The 25,010-nt window shown below is 35.8% G+C and overlaps 1 protein-coding gene and 1 long non-coding RNA gene across 2 annotated transcripts; one reads left to right on the top strand and one right to left on the bottom strand.

The window, feature by feature from the left end:
- Nucleotides 1–2,392: 2,392 nt before the first annotated feature.
- FRG1 (FSHD region gene 1) lies at nt 2,393–17,087 on the top strand. The gene is made up of 9 exons (XM_077144561.1): nt 2,393–2,688; nt 4,756–4,826; nt 6,777–6,902; nt 8,035–8,092; nt 9,191–9,305; nt 11,396–11,500; nt 15,458–15,549; nt 16,043–16,153; nt 16,978–17,087. The coding sequence occupies exons 1-9, from the start codon at nt 2,627–2,629 to the stop codon at nt 17,012–17,014; spliced, it is 777 nt and encodes a 258-aa protein (XP_077000676.1). The 5' UTR covers nt 2,393–2,626; the 3' UTR covers nt 17,015–17,087.
- On the bottom strand, nt 2,483–13,546 carry LOC143669930 (uncharacterized). Its single transcript, XR_013169130.1, has 2 exons — nt 13,092–13,546; nt 2,483–2,893 (listed from the first exon to the last, which is right to left on the bottom strand). It is a non-coding gene; the product is annotated as an uncharacterized LOC143669930 (long non-coding RNA).
- Nucleotides 17,088–25,010: the final 7,923 nt, after the last annotated feature.

Raw genomic sequence — 25,010 nt, 5'->3', positions numbered from 1 at the left:
TGAAAATATTGACTACATTACAATAGTGAGCAAGGACACTCATCCATAAATTATTTTTGATAGTTTTGCTTCCTGAGGCAGGTTTTAGCTGGGCCCATCCTGATCCTTTGGTGTCACCAGGGACCATGAGTCTAACATTTCCTAGGATTCTTGAAGCTAAACTGGTCTCTATATTTTCTATTTAAGTGAGGAGCCATGGAGGGTCCTAGTGTCACTTGCACAATTCACCCTGCACACTGCTGCAGATAAGTCACCCTGGAGCTCCGCTCTGTTCATCTCACTCCCTTGCTCTTTAATCACTCTCAGCATTCTGTTATAGCATTTTATTTGTACCTAGCTCACGGCCCTTTGATTTCTAATATTAATAGCTAACATTTACGATGCATTTATTATTTACCAGGATCTTTTCTAATGTTTTCCTACATAACCCAAGGAAAGTTAGGTATATGGAGGTTACACAACTAGCCTAAAGTCATCAGTTTATTAAGAAACAGCCCAACTTGTCCACTAAAGCAGTCGGGCTCAACTTAATTACATACTATACTGCCTCCCAATCACATATTACTTGGATGAAGGTTCTTCAGATCAGGCCCTGAATCTGACATATCTTTTGCATCCCTTTGTGTACCAAGCTCAATGTCTTAGCAGAGACATTCAATAAATATATAAGGAATTGACTTCCAACGGCCTCCAAAAATATGACATTTCCCTTCCCATGTAATTTTTACTTTCTGTTTTCCTGTGCCCTCCCCTACCCCTCCCCTCCCTCTAGTAAAGTAACACTTCTAACTGACCTACTCTTTTCATTATTCCATGGCTTAACTAATTCAGGCTTTAGAGCCTTAATACTTTAGCATACATTTTTCATGCCTACTTGGAAGCAGGCACTGGGTAGGTGTTTTAGTTTCTAAAGGGCTGAAATGCAATATACCATAAATGGGATTTTTTTTTCCTTTTTTTTTTTTTTTGCATGGACAGGCATTGGGAATCAAATCTGGGTCTCCAGTATGGCAGGTGAGATTTCTGCCACTGAACCACCGTCCCACCACTCTGGGCTGGCTTTTAACAATGGGAATTTACTTGTCTGCAAGCTTACAGCTCTGAGCCTGTGAAAATCTCCAAATCAAGGCATCACCAGGATGATATGCTCTTCCTGAAGACTGGTTGCTAGAGGTCCTGGGCTCATCTATCACGTGGCAAGGCACATGGCAGCATCTGCTGGTCTCTCTTCTCTTCCCGATTTTCTTGCTTCCAGTTTCTGGCTTCAGTAACTTCCTCTAGCTTCTGTATCTTTCTCTCTGTAATTCACCATCTTATAAAGGTCTCTAGTAAGAGGATTAAGACCCATCTGGGGCAGGCCTCAACTGAAATAAACTAATCAAACGGTCCCCCCACTATAGGTCTACACCCGCAGAAGGGGATTAGCTTTAAGAACATGATCCAGAGTCCATTCAGCTTCAAACTACCATGGTAGGGTACAGGTGAAACAACAATGAATGAATTACCATTCCTGCCCTTAAAAAGTACACAATTGCATGATAGCATGAGAAATGCAGAACATTGCCGGAAATACAGGAGGCCTCTCAAAGAGGAAATGATGCATGAGTTGATCATAAAGGTTGAAGAAAGGTCTAGCTGAAGGGGGGAATAGAAGGGAGAGGCAGCATTACAGGCAGAAGAAGCAAACAGAGCATTAAAAGAATTCCCAATGATTTAGCTTAATCAGAATCAAAGTGGCAGGAGTTAAGGAGTGGGAATAGTGGCTAGGTCATCAATAGTTTAATAACTGATGCTTATTTTGTTTTGTTTTCTTGAAAGCAATGGCTTGCTTTTATTAGGGGAATAATAATGACCAGCTATTTCTTTTAGGAAAGACTATTCAGGCCACAGTGTAGGAAATTGTTTGGAAAGGGGAAGAAAATGAGATCAGAGAAGTGAATTTAAAAATGTTAAAGAGAATAGGGCAAGCAGGAGAAATATTCAGGTGACTGATTCTCTGAAGGCGTCTCCCAAGACCCACCCTAATCAGACATCTCTGATTACTTTAATCTTCAAGGACAGCCTCTGTCTGCGCCTCCACCCAACTTCCTACAGCACTTGCGGCGTCTGAGGACCAACCTTAGCCGCTTAATTATATTGTATAATGTCCCCTAATTGCTCCGTTCACTGCACGCAGCCAGTCCCAGTCTGCTACCCACGAGCGCAGGGAGGCTGGCCGAGTCACTCCGCCCGCCTACGGCGGATTCCACCGCCCTGAGACCGAGCAGGAGGCTGTCTCAACCAGCCGCGTCCACCAGAGGGCGCGCGCCTTCGCGTTTCCTCTTTGGAGAAAGCCCTAACCCACGTTCAAGAGTTCCGCGAACCGGAGCTAAGGAACGCTGGTGCATTTAGGCCCGTTGCGGTTGCCGTAGCGCCTGACAAGTAAACAGGAAGTAGAATTTTCTGTTTAAGGCTGTTAGGTGAAAAAGACGAATTCACGAAAGCAGCCGCTACCGCCTGTTCTTAGGCTACCAAAGAACCCGCGCTCCGTCTCCACTATTGTGCCTTCTTTGTCCCTTCCTGTCCCAGTCAGGGTATTGTGTTCTAAACCGGCTCCATCTCTTTGTTCGGACGCGTCACCAGAACCATGGCCGAATATTCCTATGTGAAGTCCACCAAACTCGTGCTCAAGGGGACGAAGGCCAAGAGGTGAGACTGGAAGCTCGCGGCGGGGGTTCTTCCGTTCACTTCTGAGACGCCCCCACCCGTGTGCGTCGCGTGGAAACCGTAGAGAGCTGTCATTTAGTCTCCCAGCCCTTGGGCGTGGCGGGATGGACAGTTCCTGCGCCTCAGTTCCCTCGCCTGTGCGGAGCTGGGGAGACAGGCGGCACAGGCTCTCCCTCGCGGTTGTACCCTGAAAAGGGAGGAGACGAAGAGGCAGAAACAAGAACTCAGTGGCCGCATGATGGGGTACCCGCTCGGGCCCTGAGGCTTCCTTCCAGACTCCGCATGGAGGGTCTTTATTATTCTGATCACAGAGGTCACAATGAAAACTTTATTGTTTAGCGATAATTGTTTTCACCTTCTCCCCCCATAAAACTTTGTTTACCTTTTCGTAATATCGTACGATGAGTGAAACCGAACTGAATCATGTAATGGTTTAGGATATGGGCCCTGGTTGGGATCTGATTCAAATCTGGACTCCACCAATTACTACTAATTTTGTGGTTTGGGCCCAGTTAGTATCATTGAGGCTCTATGTTCACTTATTCAAGCGATTAATGACACTCTAATAGCACTTTATGAAGATTAAATGAGATAACATGTACGGAAAGTAAGTAGAGCCAAGTGCAAGGAGGAGGTGGTAGTTGTAATTTATGATTATTAGAATGTTAGGAGAAGATGTCCATCCACACGTATCTCCACCTCTTTTCTTAGTGGTAGATTTTTCCAGGGTTGACGATTCATGTAAATATTGAGTATATCCTCCTGGCCTCAGTAATGAACAGTTAGTGTTTGGTACTTTTAGGTGAGTTGGAAAGTTTCAAGAAGCAAATTAAAGCCACTGCCCCTGAGAACTGCCCTTGAGAATTTTAATGTCTGAATTTGCTAGGTTGGGAGAAGTAAAGATTTAGTTCTGAAAACTTACTTTATTGAAAAATGCAAACAAGTATGTATTCTTGTAACTATAATCATAATTAATACTTACAAATAGCACTTTCTATGTGCCAAGAACTCTTATAAGCACTTTACACATTTACTTTTTGTTTAATGAACCTTGAGGTTTTGTTTTTCTCGTTGAAATAGCCATATACCATAAGGTTTCCTGTTTAACAGTTCAGTGATTTTTCCTATATTTACAAGATTGGGCAACCATCTCCACAGTCTAATTCCAGAATATTTTCATCACCTCAAAAAGAAACTCAATACCCATTAGCAGTTACTGCATATTCTTCCCTCATCCCAGCCCCTGACAACTACTAATCTGCTTTCTATTCCTCTGGATTATTCTACTCTGAACATTTCACAAATGGAATCATACAACAAATGACCTTTGTCTGGATTCCTTCACATAACAAAATGTTTTTAAGTTTCAACCATGTTGTAGCATGTATCAGTATTTCATTCTTTTTATGGCTGAATAATATTCCATTACATGTATATAATACAGTTTGTCCATTCATCAGTTGATGGACATTAGGGTTGTTTATACTTTGGGGCCATTATGAATAATGCTGCTAAGAACATTCACACAAGTGTTTATGGTAGTGTATGTTTTCAGTTATCTTGACTGTATACCTAGGAGTGGATTGTTGGATTATATGGAACCTCTGTTTTTAACTTCTTAAGGAACCCCAAACTTTTCCAAAGTGGCTATGCCATTTTACATTCCCACCAGCAGTGCATGAGGGTGCGTATTACCTCTTAACCCTCACAATAACCATATGAAGTATGTTATTATGCCCATTTTATAGGTAGGGAAACTGGCTCAGAGACATTAAGTAACTTTCCCAAAAATCACAGAACATGGCAGAATCAGTATAGCAAACCAGGCAATCTGGTTCCAGAGTCTGTACGCTTAACAATTATGCAATATATACAGAGCCAGAAATAACTTTCCAGAACTTTAAGTAAAAGGATATATATTGTAAATTAATGTAAGTCAATAGTTTGTAAATCAGTGTACGGTTTTAAAAGCTCTTCTGTACTTCCATCCTGTTACTTAACATACAAATTAATATAGCTAAACTATTCCATATTAATTCTCTCTTATAGCAAGAAGAAAAAGAGCAAAGATAAGAAGAGAAAAAGAGAAGAGGAAGAAGAAACCCAACTTGATATTGTTGGTGAGTCAGTTTTCAAAACTTCATTCTGAGAAAAGTCAGTATCTGTTGAGTTCCTCGTAATAGTTTCCTAGTTAAAATGTTCAAGTTTTGTTGGCAATTGTAGATTCCCTTTATTCTCTAGTACAGTCCATGTCACTGATAGGATACCTTTTTATCATTATCAGAATAGAGCACATGATAGAGAAAACTAACTTCCTGATTTAATAGGCACCATTAGACTACATAATATCAGAAAATTATGTACATAATTTTAAAGGACTAATACAGATAAATACTATTTAACCAAATATGTTTTACAAATTATTTTCTTTGAGTATGTGTGCATTTCACTTGTAGAAACCAGTGGTTTGTTTATTTCCAAAGGAATTATACTCACAGTAAAAAAATTATTTTGTAAATTGTAAAATGAGTGAAAATCTTAATTAAACAGAACATCAAAGGTAGCCAGAAATAAACCAGCCCAAACACCCTTAACCAGACTATTCTACTTCGTCCTTCTGTCCCTTCCATATATACACATTAATCATCTCTTTTAACACTTAGCAAGTTCCATTTAAAAATTAAATTATTTCATATAAAATGATATAAAGTTATTGTGAGGTTTTCTAAAACATCTGCAAACCACTGATGAGAAATTGTATAAAAATTATTTTATTTAATATTAAGTATATTTGGTCAACCTATCATAGAACAAATATTTTAAAATCCTTAACTATTACATTCTTAAGAAAGATTTGGAGATCACAGGTTGTTAATATGATTCTGAATAAAGCACTTGTTTCTTTTACTGAGAACAGAGTTTCAAGTCAAAAATAGCTCAAATTTTCATCTAAACCTCTCTCTAAATCATTATTTTTATTGCTTTCTGTTAGTCTTTAGCTAAATTTTATTGATCTCTTAAAATTAATTATGAAATGCCTAAACTTTTTAGCTGAATAGGAATTTTGAGTATGAAAATTTTTCAGTATGGAGATTTTTTTTAATAATACAACAGGAGAGGGGAAAGAATAACGAATCCATGTGCTGTGCCCGGCGTTTGTTGTTATAAATATTTTGCCCGTCTTGTTTCATTTATACAAACACATGCACACTCCATGCATTTCTTTCTGGAGGATATTAATGCAAATCACAGATATTATGTCACTTCACCTTAAGATACATAAATGTGTATCTCTTACAGGGTCTGTCTGTCTTTTTCCCCTCCCTCTGTTTTACTTTCTTTTTCTATATAACACTATGTTGTTGTCAGGCCTGACAAAATTAACAAGAATTCTTTAAGATTATTCTAGTATCCTGTCATTAGTTGACTCATTTCTACTCTATCTATAGTACATTTAGGGGAAGAATTGAGTTCATCTTTTTTTCTGTTAGAATATAAACTTTTACAATGATCTGTTTAAATAATTAGACCATAGAGTATAGCACTGTCCATAGGTATAGTTTCTGTTCATTTTGTTTCTGATCTAAAATCATAGTTAAGATTATCATGCTTAGAAATCTTTCTGGAGAGATACATAAGAAGCAGGTTAACAGGTATTGCCTCTTGAAAGCAGGCCTGGGTGGCTGGCTGGAAGGAGAGAGACTGTTCTCCGTATATCTTTTTTATACCTTCACATGTATTGTCTATGTATTTTTAATATTTGAAAAAAAATACTGATCTTGACTGGGATGGTGGTTATATGAATCTACGCATGCCCACAAGTGAATGCATATAAAACTAGTAACGTCTGACTAAAGTCCATGAATTGTATCAATGTAAATTTCCTGGTTCTGATGTTGTACTGTCAAGATACTACCATTGGGAGGAACACGGAAAGGGTATGTGGGATCTCTCTGTATTATTTCTTACAACTACAAAATAAAAAGTTCGTAAAGATAAGTTATAACTAAAACAACAAAAATGACTGTGTCAATCTAAAATGTAATTTAAATATTGATTTTATCTTTTAGGAATCTGGTGGACAGTGACAAACTTTGGTGAAATTTCAGGAACCATAGCCATCGAAATGGACAAAGGAACCTATATTCATGCACTTGACAATGGTCTGTTTACACTGGGAGTGCAACACAAAGAAGGTTTGTGTTTGGTAGAAGCAATGGAAGGGAAGAGTTCACTTAAAATCTGTAGTTTCTGACACTCATTCCCTTAGGCCAAATTCTCACTAACTCAAGTAGTCACATTTGACTTCCACTTTTTTTTCCTTTCTCAGTATTTACCAACTATTGGCAGCTCCCTCTTTCCAGATACGCGTTTGGAAACTTTCTCTATGGTTCCAGAATAGTATGTGTTGAAATTCTTACACATGAAAAATTGAGATAGTAAGTGGAAAGAAAAAAGAAACTTGTTTTAAGACAAAGGTTTGATTTCATTATTTTTCAGACCTTTTGCCAAAACTAACCTGAGATGCAGATAACAGTTTGAAGCTTTATCTCCTTCCCTTTAGCCCATCAGAAGAAGCCCTATTGAAGTGTGAAGTAATTAGAAGGCAAAAAGTAGTTATCATGTGCTCAGAATGCCCATTCCTTGGATAAATGAGGACATTTGGTTTTTAAAATATTAACTGCTTATTTGTTTATGTATTGTATTTTAAAACACCAAGAAAAACCTAGGATGTGACTGAATAAGAACCGTGTCCTGTGTGTTGGCCTACCTTTTTAAGTATGTAAACTAACACTGTAGTTAAGAAGATAAAATAGGGGGTGCAAGGGTAGTTACAGTGGTAGAATTCTCGCCTGCCATGCAGGAGACCCAGTTTGATTCCCAGCCCATGCACTGCCCAAACAAAGAAACCAACAAAAATTCAACAAATGGTGCTGTAATAATGGGATACTCACATGGAAAAAGAATGAAATGTGACCCTGCCATATAGCATACAAAAAAAGGAAGGTAAAATAGATCTTGATACTATAGATACTGTATTATAATTTTATCACAATATTCTTACATTTAAATTAGGAACAGCCAACTTTATTTCATTTTTACTCACTAGCGAATTAAATCATTTTCAAAGTGGGAAAGAAAAGCAGTTTAAAAGGTCAGCATTACTTCCACCATTGGCATACTGAGGTTTACTCCAAATTAATTTATAAGTGTCATGCTGTTCTAATTTTAAAAGGAAAAAGCTACATTTTTAACAGCTGAGGAATATCCTTACAGGTATATTTATAATAAATGTCAAATTGTTTTAAAATGGTTTTTCTTTTATAGTTGATGAGGGCCCTAGTCCTCCAGAGCAGTTTACAGCTGTTAAATTGTCTGATTCCAGGTAAGCTTGAGTTGAGTAATAATAATCTTTAATTTTTTTATTTCGTTCCATTCATTTAAAAAAATTCCAATGTATAACTCGAGCACAGACAGTAATCTTGATTTTAAAAGCAAAACAGTACTTTTGAAAAGTGAATTTTGTGACATTTCTAAAATATAGCATTATTTATATATTCAGTAATTATTTAGGTTTATTACATTAGGTTTGCAATAGTGGTGCTTTTAGAAGAGGATTGAAGCTCCAGATGAAACCAAATATTGATTCCTAGCAATATATAGTAGAAAAATGTGTAAGTTAATAAAATGATGAATAATGTCACAGACCAAATAAGGTATAAATTATAAAAAAGATCATGTGAAGAAAACAAATATAATACAAAACCTGGTTTGATACTGCTTTAATATATAAACTCACTGGTCAGAAGTGAAAGGACAAATAGGAGGAAAAAAGAAATATTCTTGAAATGTTTAGCAAATACTATATTGCCACAAAGACCAAAAGAATATTTTACTTACTATTGTTAACAATAATTTTATAAGATGACTTTTCCTGTCACAGTGCAGAAAGTTTTGGATGATACTTTGAGTAATGTTGAAGTTGAGTTTCAGTATTCTCATAATTGATTCCATCAATATGATAGTGATTAATATTATATTATTATTGTCTTATAAGTAAATATAAATTCAATTCTAGGATCACAGGGGTTTTAAAAAGGTAGAATAAAAATAAGAAACCATAACTTAAAAAAAATCACACTAAGATCATTATTTCTATACTTTGCGAGTCTGATAAGTATAGCAAAGGATTTTTAAACCACAAGAGCAGTAGATACAAACTTCTTTACAGAAAACATTATAAACAAAACTAATAGGCAGATGCGGCCAATACTTGCAATAACCTTAACAGGCAAAGGGTTTTTATCCTTTGTATATATGTTCAGTGTTCATAAAACTAAATGAGAAAAACTAATACTTATTAGAATAAAAATTCATTATAACGAAATCATGTGTGTGTTTGTATGTGTATACTATCTTTAAGTTCTGTATTGCGTTTTCTTTCCCTTGATGTTTAACATTTATAAATTTTCTTGATCTGAAGAATTGCCTTGAAATCTGGCTATGGAAAATATCTTGGTATAAATTCAGATGGACTTGTTGTTGGGCGTTCAGATGCAATCGGACCGAGAGAACAATGGGAACCTGTCTTTCAAGATGTAAGTGTTATTATTGTTAACAAGTTTCTTGTCAATGTAAGAGAAAGTCTTTACGCAGTAAATGAGATCATGTATTCTTTTAAAAAAAAAGTAGGGTACGGTAACCTAATATATTCAATTGGGGTAAAAAGGTCAATATGAACTCATAACCTTAAAAAAAGAAGTGAAAGGACAAATAGGAGGAAAAAAGAAATATTCTTGAAATGTTTAGCAAATACTATATTGCCACAAAGACCAAAAGAATATTTTACTTACTATTGTTAACAATAATTTTATAAGATGACTTTTCCTTTTAAACCACAAGAGCAGTAGACACAAACTTCTTTACAGAAAACATTATAAACAAAACTAATAGGCAGATGCGGCAAATACTTGCAAAAGTATTGAGTACTTTTTTAAGTACTTGCAAAAGTACTTAAAAAAGATCTCAAAAAATGGAACAACAAAACTAGCGATAGTGCTTTTGCCCACCATCATTCCTGACTGCCTAGGTTTGGGTCCCTTATTTTTCATTACAGAACCGGGATGCCTTTTAGCACTGCCAATCCTAAGTTTTAGGAGAGGAGTTCAGGAGTGTCCTTTCATTAACAGAAATAATGGGTGCTTTCAGAAACATTAGGAGTCTTCATAAGAGGACAGTGGAGCCAGATTAAGGGGTTGACCATTGGCCAAATTGTGACAATTTGTGCATAAAATAATAAAAATAATCAGGATTCATTGAAATAAACCTAGTCTCTTAAGGCCCTTTACTTGATAATGACACTCAAAAGAGAAAAGTGAATACATAGTGTAAAAAAAGGGTAGTTTTTATTACAAAAGAAAGATGAAGATAATATTTAATTTTTCTTAATTTTAGTGAGTAGGGAAGTGTTACTGTATATGGATATTTTGTTGTCTTTGTTTGTTTATACAGAATTCCTAGGGTTTTTTTTTTCTATTCCTATAAGCAGTAAATAAAACAGTCTCCAAAAAGTAGAAATTATATCAAGAATAGCAAGGATCCAGTGGAAGATGAATTAGGTAGTTGAGTAATACCCATGCTTATGTACAATAACAAATTCAAAGTAGAATCCAACAGTGTTTTTCAAAATAATAAATTAGCCTTCCATCTCCCAAAAAAAAGAGAAAATTACTTACATTCATTCCCTTATCCCCTATGATAAAATCTCTGGGTCAGTAGCTTTCAAACTTTTTTTACCCCAACCTAGAGTGAGAACCACATTTTTATGTTGTAGCTCAGCATATAGATAGATAGATAGATGGATAGATAGATAGGTAAGTAGGTAGGTAGGTAGGTAGGTAGGTAGGTAGGTAGGTAGGTAGGTAGGTAGGTAACAGGAGTTGTACTTAGCAGTACTTATTTATCTACATGTTATGCACTCTATTTTCTATACTATTTTACTCTCTTTCGTGTCTTTTTTTTAATGCTGGTCAAGATCCACTAAATCGATTTCATGACCCTTGAATAGGTTGCAACCCCTTCCAAATGGTTTTCAGAATTTTGTTTATTAGAAGTCAGTGTAATATATTGAGATTTAAACAACGGAAAAGTATAAATGTTTCTTTCCACAAACAGAGCTCCCTCAGACATTGATTCTTAAAGTTCTGAACAGTAAATTCAAAGACACAAAAGTGTAGCTTTTTTATGATATATTTTTATATTTTCTAAATATGGAGAAAATAAATTTTACTTACAACAGTACTCCTTGAGTAAATTATTGTGCATTATATTATTCATAATTTTTATATTATTCTTATTTGTTTAAATAAGTCTTTAAAGGTAACTTTTAAGCATAACTTAATCAGTTATATCCTCAGTAGATCTTTTAGGCCAAAGGAAACAGTTCTTTTTCATATAGTTAATTTGGTCCTACTAAAAGAATATATTAACGATATTTATTGTGGTTATCTTTGGGTAGTAAGATTATAAGTGATTTTTGTTTCTTTTCTGTACTTTGTATTTTATAGTTTTCTTTCTCCAAGGTCTTTTTCCTGGTTACTTTTAGAACAGGAAAAACAAGTTACTCTAAAGACTTAAGAATTCTTTTGCTATTCTCATGGTCTGTGTTCTTGTTATTGTTTTTATTTAGGGGAAAATGGCTTTGTTGGCCTCAAATAGCTGCTTTATTAGATGCAATGAAGCAGGCGATATAGAAGCAAAAAGCAAAACAGCAGGAGAAGAAGAAATGATAAAGGTAACCATGACATTGCTCTACAGACTAATAATGCACGTCACGTATATGGTGTGTTTACTTTATGTTTAAAATGCTGAATAGTCATTTACCGTCGTTTAAAGATTTAATTAATTCCCTTTTTATAATATAATGTTCCAAATTGACATTATTTTCAATTATATCCCATAACTGGCTTTACAGCACAATGTAGTAGAGAAATTACTATAGAAACTACCTTGCTGTTATCTCACTGTATTCATATTTTTTTCTGTTGCTCCATGTGTGTTTCAGATCTAGGTTTTCTTTCTTTCTTGCCTGCATTTTAAAATTTATTTTTTCAAATAGATAATGGTTCAAACTTTTTTTTCCTTTTTTTAATCCATGGGCAGGCACCAGGAACCAAACTCTTAAAATATAAATATTTAAGGACATATGTCTCTTCTCCACTCTGTTCTCTATAAAAATGTGAATATGTATGCAATCCTACTTTTTAAACTGAAGTTAGCTTTATATATACACTTCTAGACCTTGACTTTTTTCCTTAATCTTCTATCTTGTAGATCATCCCCAATCAATATGTAGAAAGCTATCTGTCTGTCTGTATGTCTCTCTCTCTTTTATAGCTATAAAATATTATACATATTCCATTTTAGGTAAATACTATAATTTATTTAATCAATTTCTTATACATGGAAATTTAAATTATTTCCAATCTTTTGCTTTTATAAGCAATACCACAGCACACAAATTTGAATATGTATCATTTTGTATGTGTACAAGTATATCTTAAGATAAATTCCCAGAAGCAGAATTGTAGGGTCAAGCAGTAAATACAGTTGTGATTTCGTTGGATACTATCAAAATGCCCTACATAAAGGTTGTATTAACTTACACTGCTGAGACCAGCTCAGCACGAGGGGCCGAGGAAGGCACCACAAATCTGAAAAAGAAAGATACTCACACAGAAGAGTCTTCTAAGATGAGAGCAGGGAACCTATGTCTCAAAGGACAAGAGCCCTGAACATTTGCTCTGCACCGTGTTTATTTTCTCAGTAAAGCAGGGAGTGCACAGAAATAACATTTTGTTTGGGCTTATTCTCTAACAGTACGTGCAGACAGAGGGACTGCCTGTTCCTACCTTATCAGGGTAATGATTAGGGGACCAAGAGCATGCTTTGGGTCTGTCTTTTCTGGAATGTTAGCCAAGCAGATGTTTCTCAACCTTGACTGACTTTAGTGTGTTCTAAAGGTAACATTCCGTCATAATGCACAGGTCTGAGTGTCCTGAGTCTGCAGATGTGTTGCAAAGCTGTTGCTTTGACGTCTTCCCTTTTTTCCCCTTCATTACACACCCACCAATATGTGTGAGGAAGATACTAGATTATTTTGTGTTTAATAGTTGCATATCCATGATATAATTGCAGTACAAAATATATTAAAGTCATGGCAAAACTTCTAGGACTTTAGCCCTCTAATTCTGGATCTTTTGATGAATAGATCAGTCTTCTTGATGTGAGGAGAAACACAAAGCATGTGTATTAGTTAGGGTTCTCTAGAGAAACAGAATCAACAGGGAACACTTGCAAATATAAAATTTATGAAAGTGTCTCACGTGACCGTAGAAACGCCGAGTCCAAAATCCACAGGGCAGGCTCCGAAGCCGATGACTCCAATGGATGGCCTGGATGAACTCCACAGGAGAGGCTCACCAGCCAAAGCAGGAATGCAACCTGTCTCCTCTGAGTCCTCCTTAGAAGGCTTCCCATGATTGGATTTAGCATCACTAATTGCAGAAGACACTCCCCTTTGGCTGATTACAAATGGAATCAGCTGTGGATGTAGCTGACGTGATCATGACCTAATCCTATGAAATGTCCTCATTGCAACAGACAGGCCAGCACTTGCCCAATCAGATGAACAGGTACCATAACTTGGCCAAGTTGACACCTGTCCCTAACCATGACAGCATGTAATAAGTAGTTTCTTATTTCATAATAGTCACTATGCTGAAAATATTCCAGGCTAAATTCCCTAATCCTGCTGTTTTTTTTTTTTAAGTTATGTAGATATCTTCTTATCAAGGTGAAATTCTAGATGAAACTACAAAATAACTTGGATAAACCAGGTAGTTTTCCTAGCTGGAATTTGACAGAGTTTTTTAAGGCTTAGTAGGCTTACAAAAGCCAGGTGATCTTTAAACAACAGACACACCTGAAGATGTCTACAGAATAACTAATGCCTTCTTTACGCGTTGTTATTTTTTCTTGGCATTCTATCCCAGTAACGGGCATACTGTATTCTGCGTCATTTGTCTCTGTTGGGCAGTCAACTGATTCTAGATATTCTGAGATCTGCCATATGTCAGGCAGATGATTTCTAAAATGAGGCAGTAATATTAGTGGACCAAAGTATGAGGCTCTATCATTTGGGAAAAAAACATCTGTTCAAAAATGGCCTTAATCCTTATAAATAAAGCATATAAAAGCCCGTGTTGCATTTGTCTCTACTGCAGTAAAATGTAAGAACATCAGATATCTATATATGATTTTACATTCCCTGTCATATATTTGATTTTATTATTTTTTAATTTTTCTTGATATTTATAATAGCCAATTTTACAGTCTTTTAGTATGTTTTAACCTTGAAAAATATTGTTCACCTTTTTAATAAAAAATGAGACTATCAGTAACTGTTCATCAGTCTAAAACTCAGATATTCTTTTGTTCTTTCTTGAAAGGTATAAGGTTAGTCACCCATTTTTCAATTATGTAAACAGGAAACTAATCCAAATAGCTATGTACTTTGCTGAATATATCATACGAATTGTCTTCTTTAATCTTCATAATGATCTTGTCAGGTAGCTATCAGTATCTTAACTTTACAGTTAAAGAAACAGCCTTCTTACGTCCTCACCAGTTTTGATCAGTCACTTCATGAAGGTCACACAGCCAGACAGAGACAGGGTATGTTCCCAGGCCTGTCCGTCTCAAGCTACTCTTAGCTTCCAGACCACATCTCAGGAAACAGGGCATTAGGAAAATGTTGCTGTATAGACTTATCTGTATTTAGTTTATATTATGTACTTATGTTATACTTTCCTGTATTTAATTTATTTTTTATTTATATTTAATTTTATTGTATCATGTTTAAATTATTTTTCATCTGGATTACCTTTATGGCCTAGAACATATACCCTCTTGCCAAAAATAGTACTGTATCACAGAACTTCAGCCAAGAACTTTCCTGGGGTTTCCAGGACCCCCTCCAACCAGAACTATCACACGTGAAATTGCCACACTCATGTAACTGGTTGCCACTTTCTAAGCAGTCTTGTAGTTGGATTCTGAGCCACAGAGGCCTCTTTGCAGTCATGGATCCTTTGAGTTACAAATTAAATGGGTTCCATGAGCCTGAAATCTGTTTCCCTCCTTCTCCACTTAACTGATCTGTTACTCTTACCTGGATCAATTAATTTATGGCAACTGATAGTGGATATCTATCAAGATTTATGAGATTATAAAAAGGATTAAAAGTGGTGGGTTTCAATTAAGTTAAAAAAATGTGTTAAAAGTTGAAATATATTTGGTAATTGTGCAAAATAAAGTAGCTACTATCTTAGCTTTCAGTCTGATAAAATGAACACTATCTACCAGGAATAATTAAACCCTAATATATTTACTTTTTGAGGCCAATATTATACTTCTGAAATTACTGCCTAATTATTCAGAAGGATCTGACCTGTAAAGTGTTTTTCATATCTTTTTCTCCTTAGCTTTTTCAGCTTTTGGACACATAGACTCTAGAGAAACATATGATAGCAGTATATATCTGATTCTCTTTTTTTCTGAATCAGATTGCTAAGTTGATTGTTTTCTTCTTCTGTGAAAGAAATCTCTTTGAATCTTCTTGTGTAATGTCAAAGTTCAAAGGAGGGAAGATAATTGTATAATCTGTTATGTTCATTTCTCCAATTCCCAGATCAGATCCTGTGCTGAAAGAGAAACCAAGAAAAAAGATGACATCCCAGAAGAAGATAAAGGAAATGTTAAACAGTGTGAAATAAATTATGTGTAGGTTTTATTCTCCTCTTATACCTACAGATTTGACAGTTAAATGTTTCTCAAGAAGCTTTTTAAATAAAATATCTGACAAGGAGAGGCAACATAATGTAGACTTTAGAACATTGTACTGAGCTGATTGCTTTTCTTTTCTTAAGGTTTTGTTTTCCCTAATTATCAGAGTTTTCAAAGATAAAGTCACTTAGGTTAGTCAGTTCTCACTGTTCATTCGTCATAAAATAATGCCAGCCAAATGCTGTTCCATGGCCAGACACAGGAAACGCCAGCCAGCATTCCTGGTAGAACTAGGGCTTTTTAGAAATACCCCAACAATGATGGTGGGTCACTGAGATCATTTTCATTATTGAAAAGCTATAAGTTTATTAAAGAAATATAATTAAATTTTTTAATAAATGAACAAACGTTAATAGTATTTGTAAGTTCATCAGTAAGCATGTATATGCAAAGTTTGAGATCTTTTTCAAAGAAAATTTTTTTTTAACAGAAAGAAATTTCAGAGCTTCCAAGACCACAAACTTAAAATAAGTAAAGAAGACAATAAAATTCTTAAAAAGGCTCGGAAAGATGGATTTTTACATGAGACACTTCTGGACAGGTGGGCATATTTTTGCTTATTTCCAGTAGTCAGTAAAAGTGGTATATATAAAACCACTATTCTTTTTAATTGCTTTAGGTCATTTCTTTACCTTACTAAATTGCTTTACTTTTTCTTTACACTACCTGACCAAGGCAATGCTTAATAATATATTTCCTGGGCAGGCAAACAGTGAATCAGTAGGCAGAGTTCTTGCCTGCCATACCAGAGACTCGGGTTTGATTCCCAGTGCCTGACCATGCAAAAAATAAAAAACAGTAATAATCATAATATATTTCCCTTTAACTACTTGATAGGATTCTTATCTATCAAGTTAACATGATTCATGTTATGAAAAGTTCATGTAAGAACTTTTTCCAGCTGAGCAAATTAGCACAAGTCTAGTACTAAATAATCAGGGATATAAAAAATAATCAGAATGTGGACTCAAAAGAAATAAAGTAAGTTTTGCATCTTGTAACTTTTATCGCTAGTCATAATACAGCATTGCCACCGTGTTAGAACTTTAGGGCACACATTTAAATTCAGAAGAGGTAATTAAAATTGAAAAAGCCATTGGGTAATGTTTATTAAATATTAAGATTTTCATAAAAAGAGTCCATTTTGTGTAAAACAAAACTAAAAATTAAAATTTGAATACAGATATTTGAATGTAACTTTTGTGGTAATATAATAAACAAAATTGAGAGCACGATTTCTAAGCATGTTTTATATTTAGTAGCTAAATATTATATTTAGTAGTTTTATATTTAATGTCTGTGACATAAATATTGACTATCTATAGCATGTTTTGCATTAATATTTATTTGTCTTTGTTTAAACAGGAGAGCCAAATTGAAAGCTGATAGATACTGCAAATAATCAAGATTTTTGTTTCTGTTTTTTCCTTTTGTTTTCTTCTGAATAAAATTTTCGCTGGAGGTGCTTTTACAGAGTTCTTGGTCTGTTATGAAATTATTTTAAAAGTAATAACTAGTTTAACCAACATTCCTTTAAAAGAAAGTTAGGAAATCCTAATCCAGTCAGTCAGCAAGTCTTGGTTCTACCTTTTAAATAGTATCGAAGTCACAGACAGTTTAAACAAGTAGCATTCAAAGAGAAAACAAAATCAGGCATTAGGCAGTGGGAAACTGGAAATATCACAAAAAGAACAAGCTTAGAAACATAGGGTAAGGAGAGTTTAGTCACAGTGGATATTTACTTAATGTTTCATCCTCATTGATGGAATGAAATTCAGATACCAGGCATTGCTAAAGTTGCCATACTGAGGCAATTTTATTTCTAATCCACCTCTCTGAATTCCTGAACCCAGTATTCCAGATGTCATCTAACCCAGTGAGTGTTCCAGAATCCAGGTTGGGCTTAAGAATAATCCTTGACAAACAGATGCCTGACTTCGCTACTAGACATTCTGATCCAGTAGGACAGAGGTGGGCCCGTGCATCTGTATGTCTTTAAAGCTTCTTGTTGATTCCAGTGCACGGCCATGATTAAGACCTGGCCTAACCTGTCACTCCCTGAGTGATTCTCATCCTTTATATCCCATCTGTCACCAAATCCTGAGTTACATGACTAATCTGGAAGCAAGGTAGCTGAGCTTTACCAGTTTTAACCTTATAAGGAATCTCTTGCTTAGGTCTAGCCCTAACTTGTCCTCCTGTTCCGATAGCTGGACTTCTCTCCCATTGTGCTCTTATTCTGATTCTTGAATTGAGAACATGCTTACCGTTGTGTTCACTAAAAGCAGTGCTTTCAATGAGGAGCTAATTTACCTCCCGGTGGACATTTGGCAATGTTAGGAGACATCTGGGTGGGAGCAGGAGTGCTACTGGGTAGAGGCCAGGGATGCTGCTAAATATCCTACAATGTGCAGAAAAACTCTTATCACAAAATTATGTGGGGCAGGCCACGGTGGCTCAGCAGGCAAGAATGCTCACCTGTCATGCCAGAGGACCCGGGTTCAGTTCCCGGTGCCTGCCCATGTAAAAAAAAGAAAAAAAAATTTATCTGGCCCTCACCCCCCATACCAGAGACCCAGGTTCAATTCCTGGTGCCTGTCCATATGAAAAAAAAAAAAAAAAAAGAGGAAAATGTCAATAATGTAAAGGTTATTGTATTAGGGTTCTCTAGAGAGAACCAACAGGAGATATCTGTAAATATGAGATTTATAAAGGTGTCTCCTGCAACCTTGAGAATGGAAGTGTTCAAAACCTGCAGGGCAGGCTGTGAAGCTTGCAGCTCTGATGAAGTGTCTGGATGAACTCCACAGGAGAGGCTCACTGGCTGAAGAGAGTGAAAAAGTTTCTCTTCGCCCTTAAAAGCCTTCAACTGATTGAACTGATTGGATTATTTTTGTAGGGGATGCACCTTAGTTGATCACAGATGTAATCAGCACTAGATGCAGTCAACTGATGATTTCATACACCAGCCTTCTGGTTTATCATCCAGCCACAAAATATCCCGGCAGCAACAGGCCAGACAACTGGGCATAATCACTTGACCAAGTTGACATCAGAATGAAACCATCACAATTATGTAACCTACTTTAGGGCTTGATCTATTCCTTGCTTTTGCCAGCCATTGCACTTTATAAAAAGCCCCTTTTAACAGGTAAGTCAGTCTGAGAGAACAGCAGAGGTCCAGCCCTCATTTTCCCAGCTTGGACATGAAAATATGAGAAATTTTGCTTAAAACAATGCTGAAATCAAGATATTTTTCGCTAAGCATTCCCCTGATCTCTCAGGTGAGTAACTTTATAAAAAAATAAGGTTAGATAAAATAAAACACACCAAAAAACAAAAAGTTTTCTCCTCCCAAACTTATTTTGGTCGCTCATACTGTTTTTCAGATGGATGTTTTCTTTTGCTTTATCTTCAAGTTCACTGACCTACTGTTAACCATCTCCAGCTCTTAAAGCCATGTGAATTGTTTTATTTTAGACACTTTATTTTTAATTTCTAGAATTTACATTTGTCCCTTTTTTATATATAGTTTCTTTTGCTCTGCTGGGATATCCTATCCATTATGAGACTTGTTTTGTTTTACATCCTTGGAGCAGACTTATAATAGCTGCTTTTAAATCCTCTGCTAATTCTAAGGACGATTACCTTGAAGTCCATCTTCATTGATTGTCTTTTCTTTTGAGAATGGGCCACATATGCTGACTTCTTCATATATCTAGAATAAATGGATTGTATCCTGGACATTGTGAATGATACATTGTAGAGACAATGGATACTGTTAGTTCCTCTGAAGAATATTAATTTTCTTGCTTGTTTAGTAGGAAGTTAACTTGGTTGAACTGAAGCTCCATACTCTGTCTTCTCTGTGGTGGACAACAGCTGACCTCTATTCGGTTCATTTGTTTTCGCTGGGCTGCTTGAAATCTGCCCCACACGTGTAGAGTTTAGGATCCAGTGAGAGATTTGGGCAATGTGGCTCTTTGTGAATTTCTCCTTTTCAGGATTTCCCTCTCACTTTCAAGATGGTTTGGTCATTCTGGAGTCAGTCCTCTGATACATCAACTAGTAAGAATGCAGATTTCTAAATGAGTTTTAATTACTCTTAGTTGCACTGACTAGACCCTGTCTAGGCAAAAAGTTGTTAAAGTGGCATTCCCTTCTTACCAAGGGTAGATTCTCTTGTTTCTCTCAGCTTTGAGTCACTCTCCAGTGCCTTCAGGTAATTTTTTTAAATAATTTTTCCAGAGGTAATTGTTTTGTGGAAGGATTACTCTGGTAAAAGCTACTCTGCCATGATTCTTATTGGTACCTTGTCCTCTCCTCCCCAAATCAAAGAAAAAATGATACATTAAAGTAAATAAATATATTTATACAACTTAAAACAGACCTTAATTTCCTAAAATGTGCTCAATCAAACTAGCAAGCCTAAAATTCCTGAGTTAGCCCCAATTTAGACTCCAGTCAGACCGTGTCTTGTCTTCAACTCACTATTGCAGGAATTATATTTTCTAGGTTATGCTAAACTTATTTCACTGAGGAAAATATCAAAATATGCTACCTTAGTATTGTATTTGATTAGCCAAATTATGGCATGGTAACTTTCATTACCAGGATGAAAAAGATCAAAAATGACTTTATTTTCATAATACTGTTCTTTTATGATATTGCTGTAGTCAGTAATATTAGATTGAGGTGCTTAACATAGATTAGCTCCATTATCATTTTTTTCAGGCTAGCAAACATGGAAATCCATTTAATGAAAAGGTTAGAAACAAAATGAGAAAAAGAATGATTCCATACCTCTCTTTATTTTCCTTTTCTCACCTATTAATTTACACTTTAAAAATAAAAGCAGTGCACATTTCATTAAAGAAGCTTGATTTTTATTCCGTTGGTGTTATGGCAAATTTTGCTTTTGACATTTCCTGTATACTAAAACTGAAAACCCTCTGACACTATTTGATATGTTTCTGTTTAATTTTATTCCCCTGAGATGCTGCTCTTAAGTATTACTGAGATTTATTTTCTATAATGGAGAAGAAAAAATGCCTATTTTTCCATTTAGGCTTGTGTTTCAGCACTGCTGTTACATTTCCTAAGAATGGGTTTTAGTTTCAGGGTATATAGCCAGGACTTACAAATTAAAATCTACCAGTGGTTATTTTTCTTACAATGTGTTGTAAATCTAATAAAGTTTTGCAATCCTATTCTGAGTGCTCTACTAGAGATTAAAGGATGTAGTGCTACTCAATTGTGTTTGTTTTTCTATCGGGCAATTTCCTAATTCTAGTCCTTAGCTACTAAGTGGAATTGTAAGAAAGAGGAAGCAGAAACAACCCAACCACATTTCTTTACTCCTTTAGTAGGGTGGAAACTTTTGAAAAGAGATCATAAATTCTAATCTTAGTTCCTTAACTACCAGCTAACAAAATTAAGTTGACAATCATGTAGAAAATAGACGACTAATCTCTTTATTTTTTTCTAATCTTATTTTTTCTCTCTTATCCCTTTTGCCTGTCACTATTTTTTTAGCCTGCTCATAAATTTGTTCCCTCAAAGCATTTTTTTTACTCATCCCAGAAAAAAATGGTGTGCCTAGATTCAGTGGAACTTCTTAACGTTAATATAATAGCTTATCAGACTGCCTGCATCCCTTCAGTCCGAGAATACCCCGTGTCTGTAAAGTGTCTAATGTGTGTTGGCTTGTTTGGAAAAGACTAATCAACCTTAGACCAACGGAGGCTGTTCTACAGCTGCCAGCCCCATAAATCTTATTTTCAATCAGCTTTAAAGCACAGTAGCAGGAGATATTTAACTGTATTTCTTCCTGTGTCCTTTAGGAAAATAATTTTCCCAGTTGCTTACCAAAATAGAATGTGCTCTTGCTCTTCATTTCTATCCCATGAAACCTGTCTAGAAGGAGTTCTATGCATCCCGTCACTGCCTTTTCAACCTCTTCTACCTCTTCAACTATTGTCACCCACTTTTCTATATCCATATTCCTTCTACTGCCACAGCCTCATACACATACTAAATCTATTAACAGAGGGCTTAGAACTGTGAAAATACAGTTCAAAACTCTTTTTTTTAAATATAAATGACTTCTTTCCATTTAGATTTATTTCATTTATAAGCCATTAATGTTTTATTTTCAAACGTAATAAATTAGTAGCTTTTTAATAAATCACACTTCTTTTCATAAAAAGCTCTTTTTCATAAAGAGTTCATAGTATGAAAAGTATTATTTTTCAGTGCAAACCAGTATCTTCTTACATAACAAATACTGCCTCTAAGAAATTCCTTATCTTGACCAGTACCAACTTTATTGAGGTTCCTCATTCTATCTTGAATGTTAGCAAATTACTGATCAATTTGCCATATGTATAAATAATTAATGAAGGTTGAGAATCCTCTTACATGTCAGCAAACACAATTACTATTCATTCTGCTGTTTCCTCTCTGATTAGTGTAACTCAAACCCTGGAGTTAAGGGCAGTGGTGCTGATTTAACTAGAGTCACAAGCGAATGAATACTAAATGGACTGAATTCTCTTCTTCTCTTTCCTTGGATTTCTCATCTAACTCATATCAAACCAAGAAGTGGGAGAGAGTTTCACCTTGGTTTAACAAAACTGTGCATTCCATTTCAGCAGTATGACAGATTGAATATCATGAATGACACTACTGAAACTTCTGAAACAGTGGATAAAATATTTTTCAACTTTTTTTTATTTTATTGTATCACATATATATAAAGCAAAGAAGTTTTTCAAAAAGCAATAGCTTTCAAAGCACTCTTCAAAAAGTGGTTACAGGATAGATCCCAGAGTTTGTCATGGGCTACCATATGATCCTCTGATATTTTTCCTTCTATCTGCTCCAGAATGTAGGAGGCTAGAGGTCTTAAATACTTTATCATCACAATTGACTTTTTTTTCCTTCATTTTTTTTTTGTGAACGATAACATTTATACAAAAAAGCTATAAATTTCAAAGCACGGCACCACAATTAGCTGTAGAACATATTTCAGACTTTGACATGGGTTACAATTTCACAATTTTAGGTTTTTACTTCTAGCTACTCTAAATGACTGGGGACTAAAAGTGATACCAATATAATGATTCAGCATTCATATTCATTTAAGACTTATCTTCTATGCATAATTCCACCATCACCTTTGGTCTTTCCATAACCTCTCTTTGGGGTTGTTTGGGCTATGGAAATTCTAAATTTTGATATTGGAAGGGTCTGTCACTAATATGGGATAGAGAGATGGAACTATCTGAAGTTCTGGATAGGCTGGGCTAGGTTTCAGGACTTACTGTACCAGGGACCCATCTGGAGGTTGTAGGTTTCTAGAAATATACTCTAGTGCCTGGAACTCTTGTGGAATCTTATATATTGCCTAGGTATTCTTTAGGATTGGCTGGAATGGTCCTGGTTGGGGGTTGGCAGGTCATGATAAGTAGCAAGGTCTAACTGAAGCTTGTGTAAATGCAACCTCCAGAGTAGCATATCGACTCTATTTGAATTCTCTCCACCACAGATACTTTATTAATTACACTTCTTTTCCCTCTTTTGGTCAATATGGAACTGTTGATCCCACAGTACCAGGTCTGGATTCATCCCTAGGAGTCATCTCCCTCATCGCAAGGGAGACTTTCACCCCTGGATGTCATGTAGTGGGGAGGGCAATGATTTCACTTGCAGAGTTGGGCTTAGAGAGAGTGAGGCCACATCTGAGCAACAACAGAGGTCCTCCAGAAATAACTCTTAGGCATGCCTATAGGTAGCCTAAGCTTCTCCACTACCTACATAAGCTTCACAGGAGTAAGCCTCATGATCGAGGGCATGGCCTATCAATTTGGGTAGCCCTAAAGTTTGACACAGTATCAGGGGATTCCCTGATGGTAAGGTTTAATAGTTCCATATTCTTTCTTCCCTCCCTCAGGGGATTTTGCCAATACTTCTTGATTATCTGCTTAATTACTCTAGCATGTTTCCAGGCATTACAATTATCTATATAGAATTAAAGGACTTCTTTCTTGTTCTGTGCTTCCAGAGTTTCAGTTGTTTGGGTTGAAATAGTTACGCACAACAGAAAATTTCAGTTCCAGATCAAATAAACCTTTCTTCCATTGTCTCAAAGAGTGTGTGGTTCTAAAATATAGACACTGTCTTCCTTACCCCTATGTTCTGATATACTTTAACCCCAACCTGTTCAGCTTCATTCTTATCTCTAAATATCAGGTTATATAAATATAACAGCCTCTCAAAATCCAGACAATGTGTCTGCTCTAAAACCTTACAATCTAGGCTCCTGTTTTCTTATAAACATGTCTAAAGGTGACCATGCCATTGTTTTTTTGTTTCGGGCTTATGTTGTCTCACCAAATGTCCCACATGTTCATTCACATTGTTGCATGCCCACGACATTCTTCCTTTTGGTAGCAGCACAACTTGCATTCACAAGTATACACCATCGTTCGCCCGTCTACTTCTCCATCAGTGCATCTGTTAGCCACCTGCATTCATCAGGCATCATGTAGAGGGCCCAAAGACCACAGCTCATCAACATTCTCAATTGTAGATAATTTCATTGTTCCCAAAAGACAGAAAACCAATAAACACACCCTCACCAAATAGGAAATCTAAACCTCCTCTTAACTCTTGTCCCTCACCGCATTATTTATCTCTACTGTTGCTGTGGTAGCGCTGATGGTTTCCTTTTGAACATAGTTCATAGTATGCAATAGCAGTTTTCCCATTGTAACCTGAACTTAAACACTGTTTATACAATAATCATATCTTTGAAATAATTCTTATGAGAACTCATTCATATTTCTAGTGTGAGTCAGTGAGACACGTAGGTCTATACAACCCCTTTCAATCTTGTTCATCTTCAACATGGTAATATTACTTCTAGGCCCACTAGAGAATCGCCTTCACTCCTATCTATTCCCTTACATTGGAGTTCTACTTCTTTAGCTAACGGTTCACCTATCTCTAGCTTCTATGTATCTCTAAGTCCCCTATATTCTGTATTATAAGTCTGGTTATACGTTTATGTTGGTCATAAAAGTGGGATCATACGGTATCTATCTTTTTATGTCTGATTAATTTTGCTCAGCTTTATGTCCTCAAGGCTCATCTATATTGTCATGTGCTTTAGGACATCATTTTGTCTTACTGCTGCATAATCTTCCCACCATATGAATATATCACATTTTGTTGATCCACTTGTCTGCTGATGGGCATTTGGTTTGTTTCCATCTTTTGGTGATTGTGGATAATGCTGCTATGAACATTGGAGTGCAAGTTCTGTTTGTGTCATTGCTCTCAGCTCTTCTGGGTATATACCAAGTAGTGCTATTGCTGAGTCAAAGGGTAACTTA

This window comes from Tamandua tetradactyla, chromosome 26 (assembly GCF_023851605.1).
Source record: "Tamandua tetradactyla isolate mTamTet1 chromosome 26, mTamTet1.pri, whole genome shotgun sequence".
In the NCBI taxonomy this organism is placed as follows: domain Eukaryota; kingdom Metazoa; phylum Chordata; class Mammalia; order Pilosa; family Myrmecophagidae; genus Tamandua; species Tamandua tetradactyla.
Note: the sequence above shows the minus strand (reverse complement) of the source record. Positions and strands in the feature narration are given on the sequence as shown.